Source organism: Alexandromys fortis, unplaced genomic scaffold, assembly GCF_014885135.2.
Source record: "Alexandromys fortis isolate MF-2015 unplaced genomic scaffold, M_Fortis_MF-2015_v1.1 scaffold_185, whole genome shotgun sequence".
Lineage (NCBI taxonomy): Eukaryota > Metazoa > Chordata > Mammalia > Rodentia > Cricetidae > Alexandromys > Alexandromys fortis.
Window position 1 is genome coordinate 2,646,554 of NW_026068094.1, and position 21,783 is coordinate 2,668,336.

The following is a 21,783-nucleotide window of genomic DNA, read 5'->3' on the forward strand; positions in this document are numbered from 1 at the left end:
AACTGATCCAGTGCTAAATTTTATAACACTGTATATAAACTCAAATTTTAATCAGCATTTAGCTGTTGTCCACCTAACACAAGAGAAGTGTACACACAGGCAAAAGAAATCAGCTACCTCCTTTCACATAGCTCGGATTTATAGTCACTTTCTGAAAAATTAATAGTTATTTTTTGAGTTTCTAGTATCCAAATATGTCTTCATAAAAGTATACATAGCTCAATTCCAAAAAATCTCTAATAAATGATATCATATTCTCATAAAACCAAACATACTGATGTTGTCTCATTATATATCCTTATTTAGGAGTAATGACTTCTAAGCCTGGTTTGTTATAGCATAATAGACTGCCTTGAAGATCTTATCATTTTTCTCAGAAAAAGTTTTCATTGTCATTAATTAAAACACAAAGATGGTTCTTCAAAAATTTTGTGAGAAGCATAAGGGAAAATGTTCCAGCAACAACTTTGTTAAAATATAAATAATAAGGCACAATTGTTCTCATTTTCAAAATTATAAAGGAAACACTACACAAATTTCATTAAAAGATTCTAGTCCCCTTGTTATAGGAAGGTACTCTGCAGGATATGGAAAGAGAATCCTGGACACCAACCCAGTCACAAAACCCTTGACCTTTATCTGTCCTGTGGGCAAGATGTACTGGAGCAACAGTAGCCCAGAACTTGTTGGTTTAAGGCCTACCCCATGAGAGGGAGCCCATACTCTGAAATGCCTGGATAACCAGGAACGGATGACTGCATAGCCCAGAGACCTAGAGTAGAACCAAACTTAACTGGCCAGAAAACAAACAAACAACAGAGCAGGCCCTCTACATTTATGTTACGACGTTGAGCTTGGCATTTGGGGGAACTTCTGACTGTGGGAGTGGATATATCTCTAACTCCTTTGCCAGATATTGAGATTCTTTCCTCCTTAAGGGTTACCTAATCCAGGCTCAACATGAGGGCTTTGCCTTGTCTTATATCTTGTTTTGTGGTATTTAGTTGTTGTCTCTTGGAAGCCTGCTCTTTTCTCAAGAGAAAGCGAAGGGATGTGGATCTGGAGGAGAGTGGAGAAGGGAAACTGGGAAGACTGGATGGAGTGGAAACTGTGCTCAGGCTGTATTCTATGAGAGAAGAATTCATTTTCAATCTTAAAAAGTTTTCTTAAAAGAAAAAAAAAGAAAAACAAATTAGCCGGGTGGTGGTGGCACATGCTTTTAATCCCAGCACTTGGGAGGCAGAGGCAGGCAGATCTCTGTGAGTTAGAGACCAGCCTGGTCTACAAGAGCTAGTTCCAGGACAGGCTCCAAAACCACAGAGAAACCCTGTCTCAAAAAACCAAAAAAAGAAAAAAAAAAGAAAGAAAAAAGTTTTCTTAAAGAAATAATGTCAACATCATTCTTAACTGCTTAGGCTGTTCAAGAAAATAACGTGCTATTATGAGAACAAAAGCTAGTCACCACCTTTTCTAAAAACTATGGGGAAAGTCATATGCATGAAATATCCACCATGGCTTCATTTATAATGAATGATTTTATAAATATCTAAGTTGCTAGATTAAATCGATAAATGATAAAGTCATAAACCAATGTTGATTATGTAATAATAAAAGCCTTATAACTTCAAAATTTAGAGAATACAGATATTTAACTACATACATTAATGCTTATAACCTTTTGTTTAAAATGCATATAAATAAGAATAGGAAGCAACATGCCAAAACGTTACTGCAGTGTGCCAGCATGTTCTTAACCACAGGTACACTGGGCTCTTCAGAGAGAAGAAATGCCCACCTTGCAAAATTCTGACTCATCATCTATAAAAACTTATAGAAATATTCCATTAATCTGCAGACTGGAGAAAAAGCATTGGGGTGTAAAGGAAACTGGTTGTTTTTAGTTTTTTTAATTTTGTTCACATATTTTGAGATAGGCCAACATACAATGCATATTTTCAAAGACAAATGCAATTAGTTTCATATTTGACAGGATTAACAATAGTCACTTTCTCTCTTTAAGCCTTAACTTTGCAATTTTAATTAATCCTTAAAATAGTTTGTGGTGATATTTTGTTTGTGCTACAACAAATAAATCTTGCCTGAAGACCAGAATGTGGAGCAATCCACTAGTTATTCATAGAGGCCAGGAACTGATAGCACACACCTTTAATCCCAGCACTGGGGAGGCTGAGGCAGAAGGCTCTGAGTTCAAGGCCACCCTGGGCTACACTCAGTTAATCCAGCCTCAAAGAGAAACAGAGCCAGGTGGCAGTGGTTCACACCTTTCATCCCAGTACTTGGGAGTTACACACATTTAATCCCGCACTAGGGTGGTAGAGATGGGAAGGGATATGGCTGGGCAGAGAGAAGAATGCAATGAAGGAGGAGAGAGGTCTTCAAAGCATTCAGTCTGAGGAGTTGTAGAGACAGAATACCCCATTCACTCTGAAGATTTCATAAAGGTGAGAAATAGTATCTGGCTGCTCTGCTTCTCTGATCTTTCAACTTTCAGCCCCTAATGTCTGAATCAAGGTTTTTGTTATTAAGACCAATTAGAAATTGTGCTACAATAGTTTTCTCGAGGTAATTTACACTTCTGATTTCTGAGAGAAATCTGGTGACCTTCTAACCTCACAAAGACAAAATTCAATGCCCTGCTGTTCTATGTGATAAAAATCACAGGGAACAAATCTCAGCTTGCCAACAGAAAGGTTAGCAATAAAGCTTTCATTTGATTGTGTTCCTAGTGCACGAAAGATGCAGCCACGTGTCTGTAGTGCTATTTTGTTTATAATCTAATAAATTGAGCTTGTCTGAAGATCAGAGTGCAGAGCTAAACCACTAGTTAGTGATAGAGACCAGGCACTGGTGGTACACACCTTTAATCCCAGCACTTGGGAGAAAGAGGCAGATAGATTTCTATCAGTTCAAGGCCACCCTGAGCTACACAACACTGAATCTGTCTCAAAGAGATCTTACACAAAGGTATCCCAGCACTTGGGACCACATGCCTTTAATCCCAGTATTAGGGAGGTTGAGACAGGAATAATATGGCTTGGTAGAGAGAAGAATATAAGGCAGGAGGAGACAGGAGCTCAGATGCAGCCTAAGGATTCAGTCTGAGGTTTCATAGAGACAACAAGCAGTCTGAGGTTTCATAGAGACAGCAAGCAGTCTGAGGATTCATAGAGACGGATGCGTTCTGAGGTTTTGTAGAGACCGTAGCAGTCTAAGGATTCAGTCTCAGATGCAGTTGGAGGTTTTATAGAGGATTTTTAGAGACAGAATCATCCCTTTACTCTGAGCATTGGTAGAGTTAAGAACTCTCTAGTAGTTGGCTGCTCTGCTTCTCTTTTAGGCAGATTCAATCATGTGTAGCCAAGAGTAGCCTTGAACTCACAAAGATCCACTTGCCTCTGTCTCCCGAGTGCTGGGATTAACAGGGTGTGTCACCACTGCCTGGCCTCTAACTAATGGTTTAGCTCTTCACTCTGATCTCCAGGCAAGCTTTGTTTGTTATATCACAAGCAAAGTGTCATTACACATTGCATCTACATGCTCTGTTACATAGTTCATTCGGGGTCCAAGGAAAAGAGTAGATGGTGCATGAGCATCATCTTGTGAACGCCAGACACACAAAGGTCAAAAGATTCCTTTGACTTAAAGAATCCACAGAAACCAGCCTTGATTTATCCTTCAAATTAAATTTTGAAATTTATCTTTGTTTACCACATCTTATCAAAATTGTGATAAAAGGAGAAATGTCACTTTTCGTGGAGATTCTTGGCCATCAAAGAGTCTCTATGACTGTTCTTACAACAGTAAAAATATGAGTCATTAGAGGCTAGATATAAAACCAGATTCCACAAAGAGAGACCATCTTGCTTGTCTGTGCACATTTCAATAATGTAACCTCATTATAAGAAAGTGGAAAGACCAAAGAGCCATACCTGCATTTGGATTTTTTACTTGAAGTTAACAAATAAATATCAAGTATCAAATCAAATGGGTTTCAGAGACAGAAGAAACAATTAGGTAAAACTACATGTGAGAAAATATACAAGAAATTAATTAATCGTGTTACTCATGTCTAAGCATTATAGACCCTGAGATTGACAAACAATTGAATGGGAAATTTTCTTTCAACTGTAAATACTTATATGATAATAAGTTAAGCACTAAATCAGCTTTAGAGGTTGGTTTAGATATTGCTGTTAACCAGTTCTGGCTGATATGCAAGTATTGTGTATGCCCCATTTAGAAAAAGTGCTATTTGCCCATCTGCTCATAGGTTGAATGTGATTAAAGGATACTTAATTTGGCTGTTTTAAAGTCAAATACTTTCCAAGCTGCAAACACATGATAAAACCAGTCCAGGTTGCCAAATTCAGAAATACATTGAGAGATTAATGATACAACCGCCAGCAATTCCTCTTCAAACCTGCATTATCATAGAACAAGCATCACAAGTTTCCTGATTAGACTAGCATGCCTGCTTTGTCCAAATGTTTTGCAACTGAGTTATAATTTACACAATTTACTTTGATTTTGATCTTCTGCTACTAAGCTGTGTTGAGGGCTTTCATTTCCTGAATGTGCAGTCTTGAAGCACAAACATGTGATGTCTTGTGCTTTAAATTTGGGATTGGAAAACAGCCTGGGAATAAGACAAACAAGCTGATGTTCTACTTGAACCCCCTAAACAAGGTCTACATAGTAGGAAAACAGTGCATTGAATTCAGCATGACTTTTAAGAAAAGAGATATTCTGTCTCCAAATTATCCATTCCCAAGTATCTGCAAGGGTTGAGTACTTCATGCCATTAAAACCTGCTCACTTCAGAAATCAGGGAAGGTTCCTGGGGCTTTCTAAAATGAGAAAAAAATCTCCCTGAAGTAGAAGATAATGTCATTTTAATTTAGGCAAAAATCTTAAGGTGCTTTAAAGCATCAGAATGAGGTGTGTTTTCTTCTGAGCTTTCTTCTCTCTTTGCCACCATTACTATTCGTAATTCTGCCCTGGGCTCCAACTTCTCCCCTGTGACTCCTCCAAAGTGCCAATTTTTTTTTTTTTGGCTTCTCTTGGGCCTATAGTCTATTTTAGCATGGCCATATTAAAAGATGGAGGCTGGTATCCTATTTAATGTCATTATGAGTATCTGAATCTCTAGACAGGGTATTTTTTTTTAACCTAAATAGATTTCTAGAGCATTTCAGACAGCAAATGGCCAAAGGCAACCAAAAAAAGAAGAGGATTGGGAGGCTTGAGTCAGAAGGCATTTCCCAGTCCACTATTAGGGTTCGTTGTTATTACTGCTGCTCAGATTAGATATTCCAACAGTTTTTCCTCAGAATGCAATAGCAATTTTTGAATGCCAAAATCGTTTCAAACACTACGATCATGTCTTCTACCTTCATATAGAGAAGCTGTCTGGAGGAGCATAGCTTATAAATTAGAGGAAAAGATCATTTCATATAGTGCACAGGTGAGAGAAGAAAGGGAATGCTGGTCTGTTTATTTCAAATTGATTCCAGCTTCCTGGAAATTCCCTTAACAGCAGAGACATTGACCATCCTTTTCTATTGTGCCTATATGATTTATTTATTGAGTCACTCTAGAATTTTCCTGAAAGACGTCTGGAATAACTACAGTATTTGTACCAAAGGGGCTAGAGAAGTTATTTTTCAAAATCACAATCACCAAGTTCCCATTTTTTTTTACAAGCTTGTCTTTGAATAGAGAACCCAGGGAGTCTGTCTGCTCTTTTATGTCTCCCATGACAACCCTCTGGTCCCAACCCAAACTTCAGTCAGTTCTGACTGGCCTCTGCTCTCCACTCAGATGTAGGGCTGTTGAGGGTCTGACTCATGTTCATGGATCCCATTGTTCTTGGAGGAGGAGCACCAATAACAAATTCCCTTAACAATTAAGTAGTGCAATTTTGACATTCTATTTCCGATGAGACATATTATTTATGGACTCTGATTTCAACAAACAAATACCTTCAAGAGACAGACAGCAGTAATAAGTCAAAGGGCAGTAGAAACATAGGAAGTGCAAACACTCTCCAAGTAACACTGTGGCATTGAGAAGCCCCTTCCTTAGGCCTCTGACCCTCTACTCACCCATTCTATAAGTCCCTCTAAAGAAAAGCCATGGCAAGGCTGCTTTCCCATCTTTGGAACTTCATTCTTCCATATCGTGCTACCGGCATACAGTTCAATTTTAAAAGTGAAGTCTTCTTTTATTTTTGACGGGAAACAGAAGAGGAGTGGATCTGGGGGAGGGGAGCAAAGGGGAGAGGAGGAGGACTGGGAGTTGTGGAGGTAAGGGAACTGCTTTCAGGAGGTAACATGAGTAAAGAATTAAGGGGGAAAAGGTGAGAATCTCGTGGTGCCCTTCCATTCATTGTCCCCTCCTCCTCAGACAGTTCCCTCTCATTTCAGGCAAGACTCACAGCCACACAGCCCCAGTCATCTGTGCCTTTCACAGGACCAGTAGAGTCTTTACTCGCCGCTGTGTCCTTCACCAGACACTAATGGAAATGTTTCTGTTCTGTACACATGGATGGGAATGTAGACCAGGCCACCTTGTCTCCAAGGGAGAAAGCAGAAGGTTTCATTTCAACCTGTAGAGCTGTGGCCAACAGGCACTGCTCAAGTGTTCATAGAGACTCTCACTGTGAGTACCTAGCCAGTTAATGTTCTCTTTGTCCCACCTGACCGTGCAATGCTCCTTCTAATCTGATAAGACTAGATTTGGAATCAGGGTTCTGCTTGTCTGGCAGTCACTGGTCATACTGTTATCTGTGCTAAAATGGTCTTCTGGGTTTACTGCTTGATTCTGCTCCTGCTTGGATGTACAGCTCTATTGAGCAAAACCATAGCATGGAAGAATGAACACAGGAAGTGAAAACCCAGACTCGCTGGGCAGTGGTGGTGCACGCCTTTAATCCCAGCACTCAGGAGGCAGAGACAGGCAGATCTCTATAAGTTTGAGGTCAGCCTGGTCTACAAGCTCATTCCAGGACAGGCACCAAAGCTACACAGAGAAACCCTGTCTCGAAAAAAAAAAAGGGGGGGGGAGGAAAACTCAGACTCCACAATTAAGAGAAAGTTCAAACTTTAATCAATAGAAGTACAAAAGACATCAGTAATTGCTGATCATGTGGGCTATCAGGCTTTCTCAATGTGAGGAAACTAGAAACAAGCATGAGGACACAGTCAAATCAAACACCACAGAAAGGTTTCATTTGTCCCAAACTTAGTTTTTCTTCCACTAGAAGACAATCCTGAGGAAAGTGTCCCCAAAGTCTGAAGGTGCAGAACAAGGCTTGGAGAGAAGTATGAAGTTGGAGACAGAGGTCTTTCTGGAGATGCAGACTTCTTCTAACTTCTCCATACCAGCCAAGCAAACTCATGCTAGTGGGGTGCCATCAAGATGGTTTGTTCTAGTCTCTCTACTGCCCAGAATGACAACACTGGATGAAGTAGCAAAATCATACTGAGAGACCAGATTGTCCTGGCAGAAGATAGGAGGGCAAGTGCCAGATATAGTTCATGTATCTTCTAGCCTATTACTCTGTGTCTGGGAGTTTACTGGAAGTGAAAAAGCACATGCTAGACTGATTCTATTGTGATGAAGAGGAAGAACTGTGTCTTAGGGTTTCTTCTGCTGTGAAGAGACACCATGACCATGGCAACTCTTACAAAGAAAATAGTTAACTGGGCTGGTTCAATTGCAGTTTCAGAGGTTCAGAAAGCCCACCCCTGCAGTGAGACACTTCCTCTATCAAGACCACACATATTTATTTCAACAAGTTCATGCCTCCAAATGGGGCTACTCCCTTTGGGGGCCATTTTATTTCAAAGCACCACAAAAAGGGAGGAGATAAGGCTCAGGGCAAGGAAGGTTTTCATAAAGGAAACTGACGCTTCACTTCACTAGTTATATGTTCTGGCCTAACAGGAGCAACTGTTTACATTTATCTGTTGATTTGTTTACTTTGAGAATCTGGAAAGGGAATATGATGTGAGAATTTCAAAGAGGACCAAATGCCTTCCCTTTAGAAACAATGTAAAGAAGAAGGCACCTTGAAGTCACTGAGCACACCACCACCATCCTTGTGGCTTGCTTCCCCACACACTGCCACCATGCCTGCACATTGTCATAGCTGCAGCTCTGAAAGCTGACTCTCACCATCTCTGGTGTGCTATCTCTGCTCCATGCTTCAAGATTAAGAATGTGAACTCTGGCTTACTGCTCCAGGAGCTATGGCTGCCTGCTGCCATGTTTCCCCTCCGTAATGGTGACCGGCTTTTATCCTTCTGGAGCCGTAAGCCCAAATAAACCCTTCCTTCTGCAAGTTGCCTTAGTCATGGTGTTTTACCACAGTAATAGAATAGAAAGTAATTCAAACTTCAATACAAGAGAATGGGATATTTCTGGGACATGTCTGACCATACTGGATATTAGAGGATTTTTGGAAGGCTTCAGTGGTTGTACTAGAAAAGCAACTAAATTCTGTAGGAGCCTGGAAGATATCACTGAGAGCCCAGAATATTGCAGAGGCCTTGCTCAGTGAGCCTCAGAGAAGATCAGTGGTGGTAGCTGGACTAAAAACCAACCACTCCTTTGACAACAAATGTGGCTGCTTTCTCCCATATCCTAAGAATTTGTCTGGGGCTATAACTGTCAGCATCTGACTAACTTCTTTGGTGGAGTTTTCAGCACAGCCTAATATTGACTATGTTGTGTGGTTATTAGCAATCTCTGTTATGTAGGTCTACAATGGTACAGAAAGAAATACAAAGTATCCGAAGAGAAAAAGGACACCATAAACTTAATCTCACAGTCAAGTTCTATGCTAGGGATGAGGGTTAAGGAGGTTAGTGTCACTAGGGAGAGAACTAACCTGCATTTGAATAAACTATGTTTTTTGGGCAAGACCCTACCCACCAAGCTTCCAATTCACAAAAGAGAGCATAAGGCATTTTCTTCTCCAGGAAGATAACTGCGATCAAAAGCTGATGATAATGTGATTCACAGGGCCAGGTCCACGTCAAGCTGGATGGTCATCCTGGCGTTATTGTGGTGCTAGCTTTTCAGTTCAGAAAGATAAGGGATCATGGTATCTTTTCCATGAGAGGCCATTGAGTGAAGCTGTGGAAATGAAGCCTGGGTTGTGCTAGAGAACCCAAGGTGTGAAAAATGCCAGAACCACGAGATACCTGCCAAGGAGAACTGTAGGTAGGGAATGAAACAAGGCCAAGAGAAACACGTTACAGGCAGCAAAACTGGAGGACCAATTCCATAAGTCCTTTGACATTGGACATAGAACTAAAGAACTCCGTGTATGATTTTTTTAGCATAAGATTCAGTGAAAATAGATTAAGCCTTTAGAAATAAAGGAATTTCAAATAGTATCCTCAGAAAGTAGAGTACAATTTTTAATTATATACATATATATGTATATGTATATATGAAATGCATGCACATACTTTATTTTCTAAAAATAAAAATAAATTTGCCACCTGTTTGAATATAATTCTTCCTGGTTCAGAAATTTAACATTTCTTATTTCAGTTCAAAAAATAAAATAAATCCTAAAACTATTAGGCAATTCTGACTAAACTAACATAGGTTTTCTTCAAAATGTTCCTTCGTTTTCCTTAAAAATGGTTTAGACTTTCTTAAACATATCTTAATCGCATCAGTTTTCAACAGTCTTCTGAAACTTACACAGAGTTTAAAAGCTTTCAAAGATTATAATTTAAATTGAAATGTTAAAGAAGTAAAGATATCTTTATCAAACCCCTCACCTCAAGGTCCTGGGAATTCTGTGGAAGAAGAGCAAGAACTGGGTAATGAATGAGGAAACAATGTCTTACAGATACAACAGAACTCTCAAATCCACAGAGACCATGTCAGCGTGAATAAGAGCTGCACAGGTTCAAGCAAGATGGGTCCCCGCACTGAGGTTCGTGGGATGAGTGTGGGGTCCCCGCACTGAGGTTGAGGGGTGAGTGTGGGGTCCCCGCCCTGAGGTTGAGGGGTGAGTGTGGGATTCCCGCACTGAGGTTGGGGAGATGAGTGTGGGGTCTCCGCCCTGAGGTTGGGGGTTAGTGTGGGATCCCAGCACTGAGGTTGGTGGGATGAGTGTGGGGTCCCAGCACTGAGGTTGGGGGGTAAGGGTGGGGTCCCGGCACTGAGGTTGGGGGGTGAGGGTGGGGTCCCAGCACTGTTGAGGGGCTGAGTGTGGGGTCCCCACACTGTTGAGGGGGTGAGTGTAGGGTCTCCGCACTGTGGTTGGAGGGGTGAGTGTGGGGTCCCCGCTCTGAGGTTGGGGGACTGAAGGTGGGGTCCCCACACTGTTGGGGGGTGAGTGTGGGGTTCCCGCACTGAGGTTAGGGGGGTGAGAGTGGGGTCCATGCACTGAGGTTGGTGGGGTGAGTGTGAGGTCCCAGCACTGAGGTTGGGGGATGAGTTGGGGAAATGGACATGGACTCCCACCCCAAAGAAGAAGCTGTCTGCACCTGATACCTGCTAGCAAAGGGAAAATCTGTTTTCTCTAATAAAGTATTACTAGCTGTATCAAGCACACTAGGGGGCAGAGGGCAGGGTTCATATCTAGAAGAAGGTGAACAATACAAAGCAAAATTTTCTTTTTTAAAAAGAAAGTGTGTACTTTTTATTTTGTTTTATTTGGTCTCTTTGTATACTAGGTTTTTGTTTGTTGGCTTTGATTTTCATTTTTGTGGATTTTTGATTTATTTTGTTTCTGTAAGAGCATAAATAAACTGGGAAGGAGTATGGGAAAGATTGAAGAGAAGATGGGGGAGGTTAAAACATAACAAAATTTATTGTACAAAAAAAATTTAATTAAAGGAAAAGGGAAATAGATGGCTCAAAAGTTAAGAACAATCGCTGCTCTTCAGAGGAGTGAAGCAGGGTGCCCGGCATCCATGTCCAGTGACTTATGGCCACCTGTAACTGCAGCTTCATGGGCTCTGATGCCCTCTTCTGACTTCTACAAACATCTGCACACACATGCACAGGCACACACACATATTTAAACAAATAAAGACTTCTGTTTACATATTAAACAGTATGACTTCATAAAATCTCATCTATGAAATGCATTTTAAATAAATAATGGAAATAAGTACTTATGTGTATGTATATATGTGTGTGTGTAAATATATACATGTGCATATATATTCATATGTATATGAATGCCAAAATCAAATCAAATATCTACTTACAGACTTTACAGCCTACTTTATCACCCTAAATGTGTGGGATTTCAGCTGTTTAACAGGGTTGATGATGAAAATTCCCATGTATATTTTGTACAACTGTACACATGTTCATAAGCAATACAGCACCTATTTTTCTTCCCTTTCTGAATAGTGAAGCCTTTGAGGTTGAAAAAAATCATAAATATGAACAGCAGGAACATGAATGTGAAGACTTGCCTTTTGTTATTTTAATCATCGACAGGACATAACAAATAGGACTGCATTCATAGCGCACAAGGCACGGGGTTCCATCCACTCTGCTAGGCGGGAGTGGGTATCAGAGCAGCAGTAATTCCCACCTGAGTGCTGCAGCCAGGCTTTCTGTTTGCTTAGCTTCCCCACTCCCACCTCCTTACAAACAACTGTTGAGGGTTCCAGCAAAGCTTGTGGATATTGGACAATTATAAATATCTTTTTCTCTGTAATTAAGAAGGTAGGGGCATGTAATTAAGAACTGACCCTCTGCTCTTCACTGGATAATGGCAGTGGCAAGACACGTGTGCCATATTTACCCTTGAAATGTAAAAGTACTTCAGAGATGGGCAAATAATTTATTGAACTTAACTAGTGTCTGACTGAAGGTTATAATGTGCTCCAACTCAGGTGCGCTGAATGGAAACCACTTACTGAAAAATACACGAGAAACCCCTAAGAGGACTAAAAGCTCTAAGCCTGGTTATAAATGGTCTTGGTATGTGGATTTCAAATTTTCATGGAATTTTTATGATAAAAAGTCTAGAATTTTAAATAATTATAGGACTTTGATACTGGTTAATAAATATATTTAATATGTGTCTCCAGGAATATATGTGTGTAGACATATACAAACATGCATTTGCTTGTTTTACATTGCTTTACCTTTTTGTGTGTCTCCATGCCTCAACTCCAATAAAAACTTTTTTTAAAAAAAAAATCACTACAGTCACTTAAATTTGCCTATCTGGTAGTTTTAAGAATCATCAGAAATAAAATTTTAAATAAATTTAAAATTTAAGATACAAATGACATTTAAAAACAACATGACCAGGAAGTGTAAGAGGTTCATCTCCTCAGAGACTCTGCTTCCCTTTGTGACCCTGTAAAAGTTCCTAATCTTTTTTAATCTTGGTTTTCTCCATCAGCAAACAGAACGGTTGAGGTTATGTCCAAAATTTCCTTTAACCATCATCCTGTAAAATAAGAAGTGCCAGCAAAAGCAGCAGCAGGCTCTCCACAATGCTGCCACTGTTCTTTATTCTATAGCACGTGGTTCTCAGCCTAATTCTGGGGTCTTCTGATGACGCTCTTCATGCTATAAACTTATCTCATTGCTACTACATAACTGCATTTTTTGCTACTGTTATGGACTGTAATATAAAGTCTGATATGCAGGATTTCTGATACGCACCTCCTATGGGGGTCCCACTCACAAGCTGAGACAGCTTAAAGGAGGAAGTGTTTAGAATTCATTCATTGATCTGACTAGTTCTAGGCAAACAGCTACAACAAATGGTAATATCTGAGGATGTTTAGTTCCTTAATATTATTAGAGTTAGAATTTTAACTTTTGTAACATCTATAAGAAAGAGGGGTTTCACAATCAAACTAATCAGCTGAAGAATATTTGTGAGAAAAACACAGTCATATACTTGTTTTTTACAGAGAATTGTTTTCTACAGTTGTGGGATATGGTCTTGAATACATCTCTACTGGTTAAATTAATTGATGGTTTGTCTTTACACCTTTTATTTCTAGAATTTTCTTCATTGTTTTAATAACTTCCCTTTCTACATTGGAAAGGCCTATCTTTATGAATATCTTCTTATGCACAAAATGTGCCTTAAGATACACTTATCTACTAATCCCAATCTCCAGAATATTTCTTAAATATTTATTTTTATTCTTAACTATGTGTATAGAAAAGGGGTTGAGCACATGTGAGTTGTTACCAATGAGGCCAGAAGAGGACGTCAGATCCCCTGGAGCTGGAATTACAGGCAGCTGGGATCTACCTGACACGTAACGTTAGGAACTGCACCAATATTCTCTCAAGAACAGAACACAGTCATGACCACTGAGCAGTCTCTCAGCTCTGATTCTCTCCTTTTAATGTAACCAATCAAGCCAACTAAAAATTAATTATGCAAATTACTGCTTTTGACTGGACTCTGTGACTTGTTCTGCATGTTCACAGTTCAGGGGCCGATTAGGTATCTGAGAAGAGTTTATGTTCAGACCCAGAGTTCCTCCTCTGGACTCTTCTCCTTTATAGAATCCCATAATTAGTTTCCAGTTACTTCACAGCCCATACTGTCCAATAACAGTAATAAATCAGTGTATTCCCTGAATATAAAAAGCAAATATACAAAATCTTACCTTTTTAGAAAATTTGCTCTGCGAGCAAAAGGATCTGATTTCAAATCTCCAGAGCCCATATAAAAGGCCACACCCCAGCATTGCGGCACAGACACATGTGAGAGCTGACTGACCATCCAGTCTAATGGAAGCGGTGAGGTTCTAGTTCAGTGTGAAACCTTGTCTCAAAACAATAATGTTACCAGCAATAGAGTCACTCACCATCCTACCCTAACCGTGGTATGCATACAATAGATTCACAAACTCACACACATGTAACATGTACATCTGAGAGTTCTCTGTTGCTGGTAACATAACTGTCGATGCTTTTTATACTTCAGTACTAAAGTCAGCAGGTATGTTATCAACAACAAAAATAAACATGCTAATTTATGGTCTTCTCCTGTTGTTTAAAAGATATACCTTTTTTCTAGCTTCTGTTCTGACTTGATTGGTTGTAGTTCTTTCTTCTTATAAGGTTTCTAAAGAGAGTTGATATAAGAAGTAAATAACTTGACTGGGAAATTTTAATTTGTATTCTTTTATATTTTCATATGGATAAAAATATGTGTAATGTACATATATTTATATTCATAATATGTATCATAAACCAAAGATATCCTATAAATATGTGGGTATGCTTAATTTGCCAAATCATCTTCAGTATCTTTTTACACTCAGAAACATAACTCCTGCTAATCATTCTAGTGAGCAAGTGTTTTTATACAGGTAAGAATTTATTTGGCTGTGCCTTACAAAAGACCTGATGTAACATTTTACAAAATAAAATCATCTGTGAAAAATGAAGATAACTTTAAATCAGGTTAATGAGAAATGTAAGTAGAATGGTATGGAATATTTCCTGATATTACCTGGTGTGGAATATTTCCTGATATTACCTGGTGTGGAATATTTCCTAATATTACCTGGTGTGGAATATTTCCTGATATTACCTGGTGTGGGATATTTCCCAATATTACCTGGTGTGGAATATTTCCTGATATTACCTGGTATTTGGAATATTTCCTGATGCTACTTGGTATGGAATATTTCCCGATATCACCTGGCATAGAATATTTCCCAATATTACTTGGTATGGAATATTTCCTGAAATTACCTGGGGTAGAATACTTTCCAATATTACCTGGTGTGGAATATCTCCTGATATTACCTGGTATGTCTTTCAGAATTGGTTATCAAATTCCTAGCTGTCAAAGACTTATGGACTGAAGTCCATTCTCTTCAGATTCTCAAAGTCATAATCAACAGTGTGTTTACATTTTTAGCAAAGGCTTCTAGAGAAGTGTGAGGTAAAGAGGACGGCACACCAGATTAAGGTCCTCTGATGATACAAGGCCAAATTAAGGAGAAAGAAATCCTCTTGCTAACAGCTTAAGCTTGGACTTTCAGCCTCCAGAATTATGAGATAATTAGCTCTGTTGATTAATCCATATCATTGTTGTTTTTGTTACTATAGTCCTAGAAGACTAACATAAAAGCACCCAGGAAAACAGTTCAGTAACATAAGTCAACTTACATTCACTGAAAAATGTCTTACATATGTCATTCAAAACAAGCCTGGTGTAAAGTGCCTGCATTACACTCAATGATTATACACAATGTTTAATGCAGAGCTTTTATATAATACATTCCTGTAGCACTAATCAATGATAAGACTATATGGAAGATATGAACAACAGCTATGAACCAATGTGAGCCAAAAGTGAAGCTGATCCATTTTATTCATTTTATAATTTTCCATGATGATCACTTCAAAATTGCTTTTGAAAAAGATAGGGGTGTAGAATTTGAAATCATTCTGCTACTTTAGTAAAAAAAAAAGAACGGAGCATGGGTGGTGGTGGTTGTCTTTGTCAGAATCAATGAAGTCAGTTAATGAAAGATTTTTTGTGGTATGTGATAATACAGCAAATGCACCATTGGAAAATGCATCTTTTCTCTTCACACTTACTGAAGCCAAAACATATCTTATATAAATTCTAAGAAAATATAAATGGCAACATAAAGATGAAATGTAAAGATGTTACATTTGTGCTGCAAAGTATACTCAGTTTTAAGACATAGGGTGTTTGTTTAAAATTATAGCGGGTAGTTAGGAAGCTGAGCTTCATTTTGTGCTATATTTCTCTCAGATACAATCTCGGTTATATATGGTCATGCTCTCTCATGGCATTTTTTTCTAAGAACTAAGATTCTTTTTTCTACAGTTACATTAGAACCTTGAAAACAGATTGGTACCTTCAGAATCTCTGGATCATACAATCTTTTTCAAAGTAAACAACTACTCCAAGTGTAATATTTTAATTTTTAAATGTATGTGCAACGAATAAGTGATACTAAACCACAAAGTCAGGCTTTTTACTGTTGCCTCCAAGATAGGTATTCACGGCTACAAAACTACTAATGGTTCATGAAACTTAGTCTTTGAGTTCCATACATTCGCAGGAACTGTTTTCGGCTTGGGATACCGTCTGCTCAGATGAGGATACTCACACCCCTATCATGCTTTGCTCTCTGACTTTCTTCTTAGCAGGCTAAGCAAATTGCAAGTTCCATGACGAAGTGTCCAGTGTGAAGACCTCCCACCCAGGACACCTTCCTGTTTTAACCTCTCCCTCTTCTGCAAGCTCAGTGGACTCACTTTCTCCATTGCTTCCTTTTCCTCCTTCCTCACCAGGCTAGAAAAGATCTTAGGTTTTGTTTTGGCTTTTTTTTTTTTTAACACTTAGTAAAAGTACTTTATTTTCCTCTTGTATTTGCTTTATATCTCACTTACAAAGTTATGAAGTTCACAGCTTTTATACCAAAATGTAAGAACACTGTTTAGAAATATCTTTGCTGTCAAACGTCACCTGACATTTCTTCTAATCCATCCTATGTATTCGTTGTTTGGTTTGGTTTGCTTTTTGCAAAGTGAATGCCAGTTTTGTTTTAGAGTGTTTTCTCCCTAAACTTTAGTCTTTTACAGAAGTCTATATTCAAATCTCAAGTTCATCCTGTCTTGGTATTTCAACTCCATTTTCTCTTGAAATATTTCTCCTTTGTCCAGCTGCCACCTGCTTCTTCCAACTTCCCCAGGTTTCTCCTTTCTGCCTAGAGACAGCTTTTCTGTTCCCAAACATTCGGCTGAAGAAGAAGACTAATAAAACCATCCTGCTACAATTTTCGAATTTTTTGTAACAACCTGAATGATTTATCTCATATCACTTCCCAGACTCCTCCACATGTTCTCTCAAATATCAGAATTAACTGGGGACTCACTTCTGGAATTTACACAATATTATTACACCTCAGGCTTCATTTCAGGAAAACGGCTGTCTAACCCATCAATCCCCATCCTCTTTCCAAATTTGTTTTTTTCCCCTTTCTGACAGATCCTCATAGAATAATAATTAAATTCTTACACTGATTAACTATAGAACTTCTCGAGCCTTTCATTTCACATGTTACTGCTAGACAGATTTCTATTTCACTCTTCCGCTGTGAATTTCTGAAATATATTTGCTATAAAAAGGTACTCTATAACTGACATGCTATTCCCTAGCACCCCCAAATGTGGTTAAAGGGGTATTATCTAAGACATAAAGAATCTCGTAGTACATATAAAACATGATATATAAACATATCATTCAAGGTAAAATAATCAGTATTCAAAGAGGCAACTGTGAAAGGAGATCATTTCTAGTATATACATATGGTGTTAAGAGTTACACATCAAAACATGTGAACTCAACTGAGATGCTTTCCTGCCAGGCTGGACCACTGACAGCAGGGCTTGTTCTGTGGAAGTCAGCCATGCCCCTAGCACTATGAGGAGCAGTGAGCTGCAGTTCTCAGGCCACTATTGCTACCAATCTGAGAAATGACTTGAACAGGAAGAAATGCCAATCATTGACACACATGCAGAACCAAAGTCACTAAATGTATTTTGGGGGATATTTTTGTATGTCATTCTCTTTGCACCCTTGAAGTTATGAGTATCCGAGGTTACACACAAACAACAGAAGAACTTTGAAAGCATGCAAGCACCTTCAGTGAGCTAGAATATTCAAGCTCATATGGTCCCACAGAAAACCTGCTAAAAAGAACCAAATCAGCATCCATACAAAAGGTCGTCCCAGCTGCAGCGGTTCCTTTTTGCATCTTTCCAGAAAAGCAGGATTGCCAAAGAGCAAGCTGGTAACTCTACCAGAGCCATTTGTCATGCAGAACAGGGGCAATTATACAGATGACTCAGCAAAGTCTCGCTTTACCCTCCCTAAAGAACCAAAGCTGCAGGAATTTACTCCTTTAAGTGTGTTTCCTTTGGTTGTTTATTGTGCCATTTTGGAGTCTGAGCCTAGGGTCTTGCATTACCAGGCAATCACTCTACCACTGAGCTACAGCTTGCTAGCACAGGTTTTAAACATAACTCTTAGACATAAAGGTTGAAAGGGAGAAAGAGAGGTGACTGCTTCCCAACCAAGTCCTTCTGAAGGACTTAATTTTTTTGTAAAAAAGTAAGGGGGCTGCCATTTCTAGGAAAGAGAATGTAATAACAAATTCTAGCACCATACAAAAATAACTCTAAAAACATAAAACTGAATTATATTTTTAATGTGTGACTGAGCTGAAAGAAAAACAACAGAATTTCATTCTAGTTAAAAGCAACAAAGTGGTGATTTATGAGTTTGGAGCCTGACTCTCTGGAAGCTTCTGAGAGTTAATTTTGATCGTAAGCCTGGTTGAACTGAGAAACACCTAGAGACTAAAAAGGAATATTTCTCAGTCTGTCTACGTTGGACTTCCAGGGACATGAGATGATAAGATTCTAAAGACTCTTACCTAATTAATACAGTTAGTCCCTTGATGGATTCATGATTGGATGGTATTAGTGAAAGTAACATTCAAAATCCTTTCTCCTAGCTTCTTGAAATACGTTTATTATCACTCCCTAAAGACAGCACACTGTGCAGTAGTAACACACCTCTGACCAACTCTCCCCAGATCATTGGCTCATTTATTGATTGGCAGATTTGCTCCCCTGATGTTTCATTTCTGCAGCCCTTTGTATATTAAAAATATTAATATTAACCTCTGGCCTGAGGTCTTACTGGAAAAGATTTCCCCCTATTTTGTAGGCTGTTGATTTGGTTGGCAGTTTCTTTTGCTATACAGAAGGTTTTTAATTTCATGCAACCCCATCTGTCCATTCTGTTTTCTTTCCTATTGTGGTTTTATTCAGAAATTTTTCCCTCTTGCTTATGCCCTAAAGTTTTTTCCCTATGTTTTCTTTAGCTGTTTCAGTGATGCCAATTTTAAATTAAGGTGTGGGATCCAGTTTGAAATTGATTTTTGTACAAGGTGAAGGTACTGTAAAGGATATTTTTCCTGGTTTATTTCTCAGCAAGTTTGTTCAACCAATATTTGTATGCTGACTTTGCATCTTGATACATTATTAGAAGTATTTATCTAGGGTTTGGGGTGAAGCCCATGGGGATTTTTAGGTACAGAATTCTTTCATCGGCAAAAAGGAATAGCTTTAGCTTTCCTTTCTAACCGAAGTTTGTTTATGACAATAAATAAGAACGTCATGCAAAAGGACAGTGATAGAGTTTGTGTTAGATTTTAAATTGATCTGTATTAATCAGTTTTGTTTTTTCCACCTTTCCCTCATTTAAAAGTCTCCAGACCTAGCCACACTGGAATTTCAACCTGGAAATTCTGGTTTTCCTGGATGAGCAAAGGATGCCCTAGCGCACTTGTTATCACTTTGGAGAACATTGCTAGGAAATTATCTAAAAGTGGGTTCTTCAAATTTTAGATGTTTATAAATCGCTGTGGATTTGTTTCCAAGGCGAAGACATGTTTACCTGGATGAATCCATCATCTTCTTGGCTCTGTCCAGAAAAACCCATGAATGAAAACTTGACTATATCAAAGCAACTAGCATGTTTTCCAGAGGAACTTTGACACTCACTATAATTATAGTTCATGGGGTTTGATACATTTGATGAGACAGAACCTCACTCACCAACTTTCAAAAGAAAATGAATTTTTATGCTCCATATAACTAAATTATAACAGAATAGTGTTAAGAAACATCTTAATACGAGCCGCTCTGCCAGTCTTTTTGGATATAGGGGTGTCAGAGGGCTGGGGTCTGACTTTGACCAAACAAGCAATACATTTCAGTGTTTGTCAGGATCCTCAGCCTGTGTGCATCAACACTGTCTCAAGCCTCACAAAAACTATCACAGAAAATCATCTTTTAAAATGTGTCTCAAACACCAAAATGCTGGTAAATCTCTACAGATAGTCTACTTCAGACAATCTGGGGTTGGGATTAGAGAGTCCATATTTACAATAAATTTCCATCCGCTAGCAGTGCTGGAAACACATGGATCACACAGAGAGTGGAAGAGCTGAAAAGGAGATTTCTACAATCTTTAAAATATCCTAAAATGTATTTATCTAAAGAGAACAACAGAAAGGTGACTACAGGGTGGCATACTGCTTTCACAGCATCTTCACCACATTCCACACCACCAGCCTTTCTACCCTGTCAAGTGCCTTCACCAAAGTGTGCCCTTGTGCATTGGTAAGATAGGCTATCACAGGACCTTCAGTATCAGCTACATCTGTAACTGCTGGGTTGCTTTCATTTTAGGAAATCACTTGAATGTGTGACCAATAATAAAATCATCTCTTATTTGATAATGAAATATATACACAGCAAAATTTCTGGTACATTTATCATTTATTAAAATGTCAATCTGTATACGTAGTGAACTATTAATTTCTCCTTTACTCTGATGTTTTTACTTACATATGTCATACTAAATATTTTTATATGCCATGCTAAATTCTCTACAAAAGGACTTAAATTCTTCAACAAATTAATAACATTATTAATAGCTCTTACTCATCAAGCCCTTACTGTAACCTAGCTATAGTACTCAGGGGTATTTCACATATGATTGTCTACATCTAGTTGGTTATTCATCTGTTTATCTTTTCTGAATTTGTTTCTGAGCTGAAACAATGAATATCTTCAAAAATCCAAAACCAATACTTTTTTTAAATGATATATAACAAAGTAAAATATAAGATAGAGCAGGGTACACCAATTTCTTCTTCTAAGAAACAAGAAATATTCACTAAAACTTAATCCTAAGCATTGTGTGCCCCATTCTATTAAAATGCTGTATTGATAAAAAAAATATATTCCATCTCTAAATACAGTATTGTTGCTTTGGTTTCCATCAGAAAATAAAGCATATTTCTATGAAAGATAGAAAGTATTTTTAAATAAAAGCAGCTATAAAGCATTAAGATAACAAACACAGCCCTTACTTTTGGCTCAACAAACCCTTGAATGAATTTAAAAGTTAACAGTTACCTTTCATGCCGTGTGAATCTAATCTGAGCACTTCTGGGGCAGAGGCAGGTGGATCTCTGAGTTTAAGGCCAGCCTGGTCTACAGAGCAAGTTCCAGGACGGTCACAGCTACACAGAGAAACCTTGTCTTGAAAAACAAAAACAAAAACAAACAAAAAAAAAAAAACAGTATCCTTCATAACGGATACAAGAATAACTCTGGAATCCCTCAAGGAGACTGAGTCCTGTAACCTAAGCACTACTTTCGAATGCCACCTCTATGGCTTGAAGACCCCATAACAAATGAAGCTCCTCTACTTCCAGCTGGGTCTCACTGTGACCTATTCTTTGCTATTAGGACTCTCTAAGAGTCAAGAATGTGAATTTGTGCTTCCGGATCAGATGTGAGAGTTCCAACAGCAGGCTTCACGCTAAGCCCAAGACACTCTACTGCGTAGTAGATGATGTCAGAGAAGGAACCACCTGACATAAGAACACCAGCTACCTCCACATAAGAGGAACGAGCGAAAGTGCCCTTCAGATGGCAAACATTCAGAAGCATTTAAACCTTTTTAGTCAGTACAGAAAGACAATGTTTCAGAAAATACTTTTGACATCCTTAAAACAAGTTTTTCCCCTTTTCTTCTTCTTAGTAATAGTATCTTAGTTGTGCTTTTCATTGTTGATGTTTCATGTGCGTGCATATATGTGTATATGTGTGCATGATGTATGTATGTGGGTACACGTGTGTATATGTATATGTTTGTAC

General features: G+C 38.6%; 1 protein-coding gene across 1 annotated transcript in view; it reads right to left on the minus strand.

Moving 5' to 3' along the window:
- Window positions 1–21,783, minus strand: part of Iqcm (IQ motif containing M) — a 287,351-nt gene that overhangs the window by 166,522 nt on the left and 99,046 nt on the right. Inside the window, exon 7 of the mRNA XM_050123207.1 lies at window positions 14,058–14,116. Within this exon, the coding sequence (XP_049979164.1) occupies window positions 14,058–14,116 (59 nt within the window). The remainder of the gene's footprint in view (window positions 1–14,057; window positions 14,117–21,783) is intronic.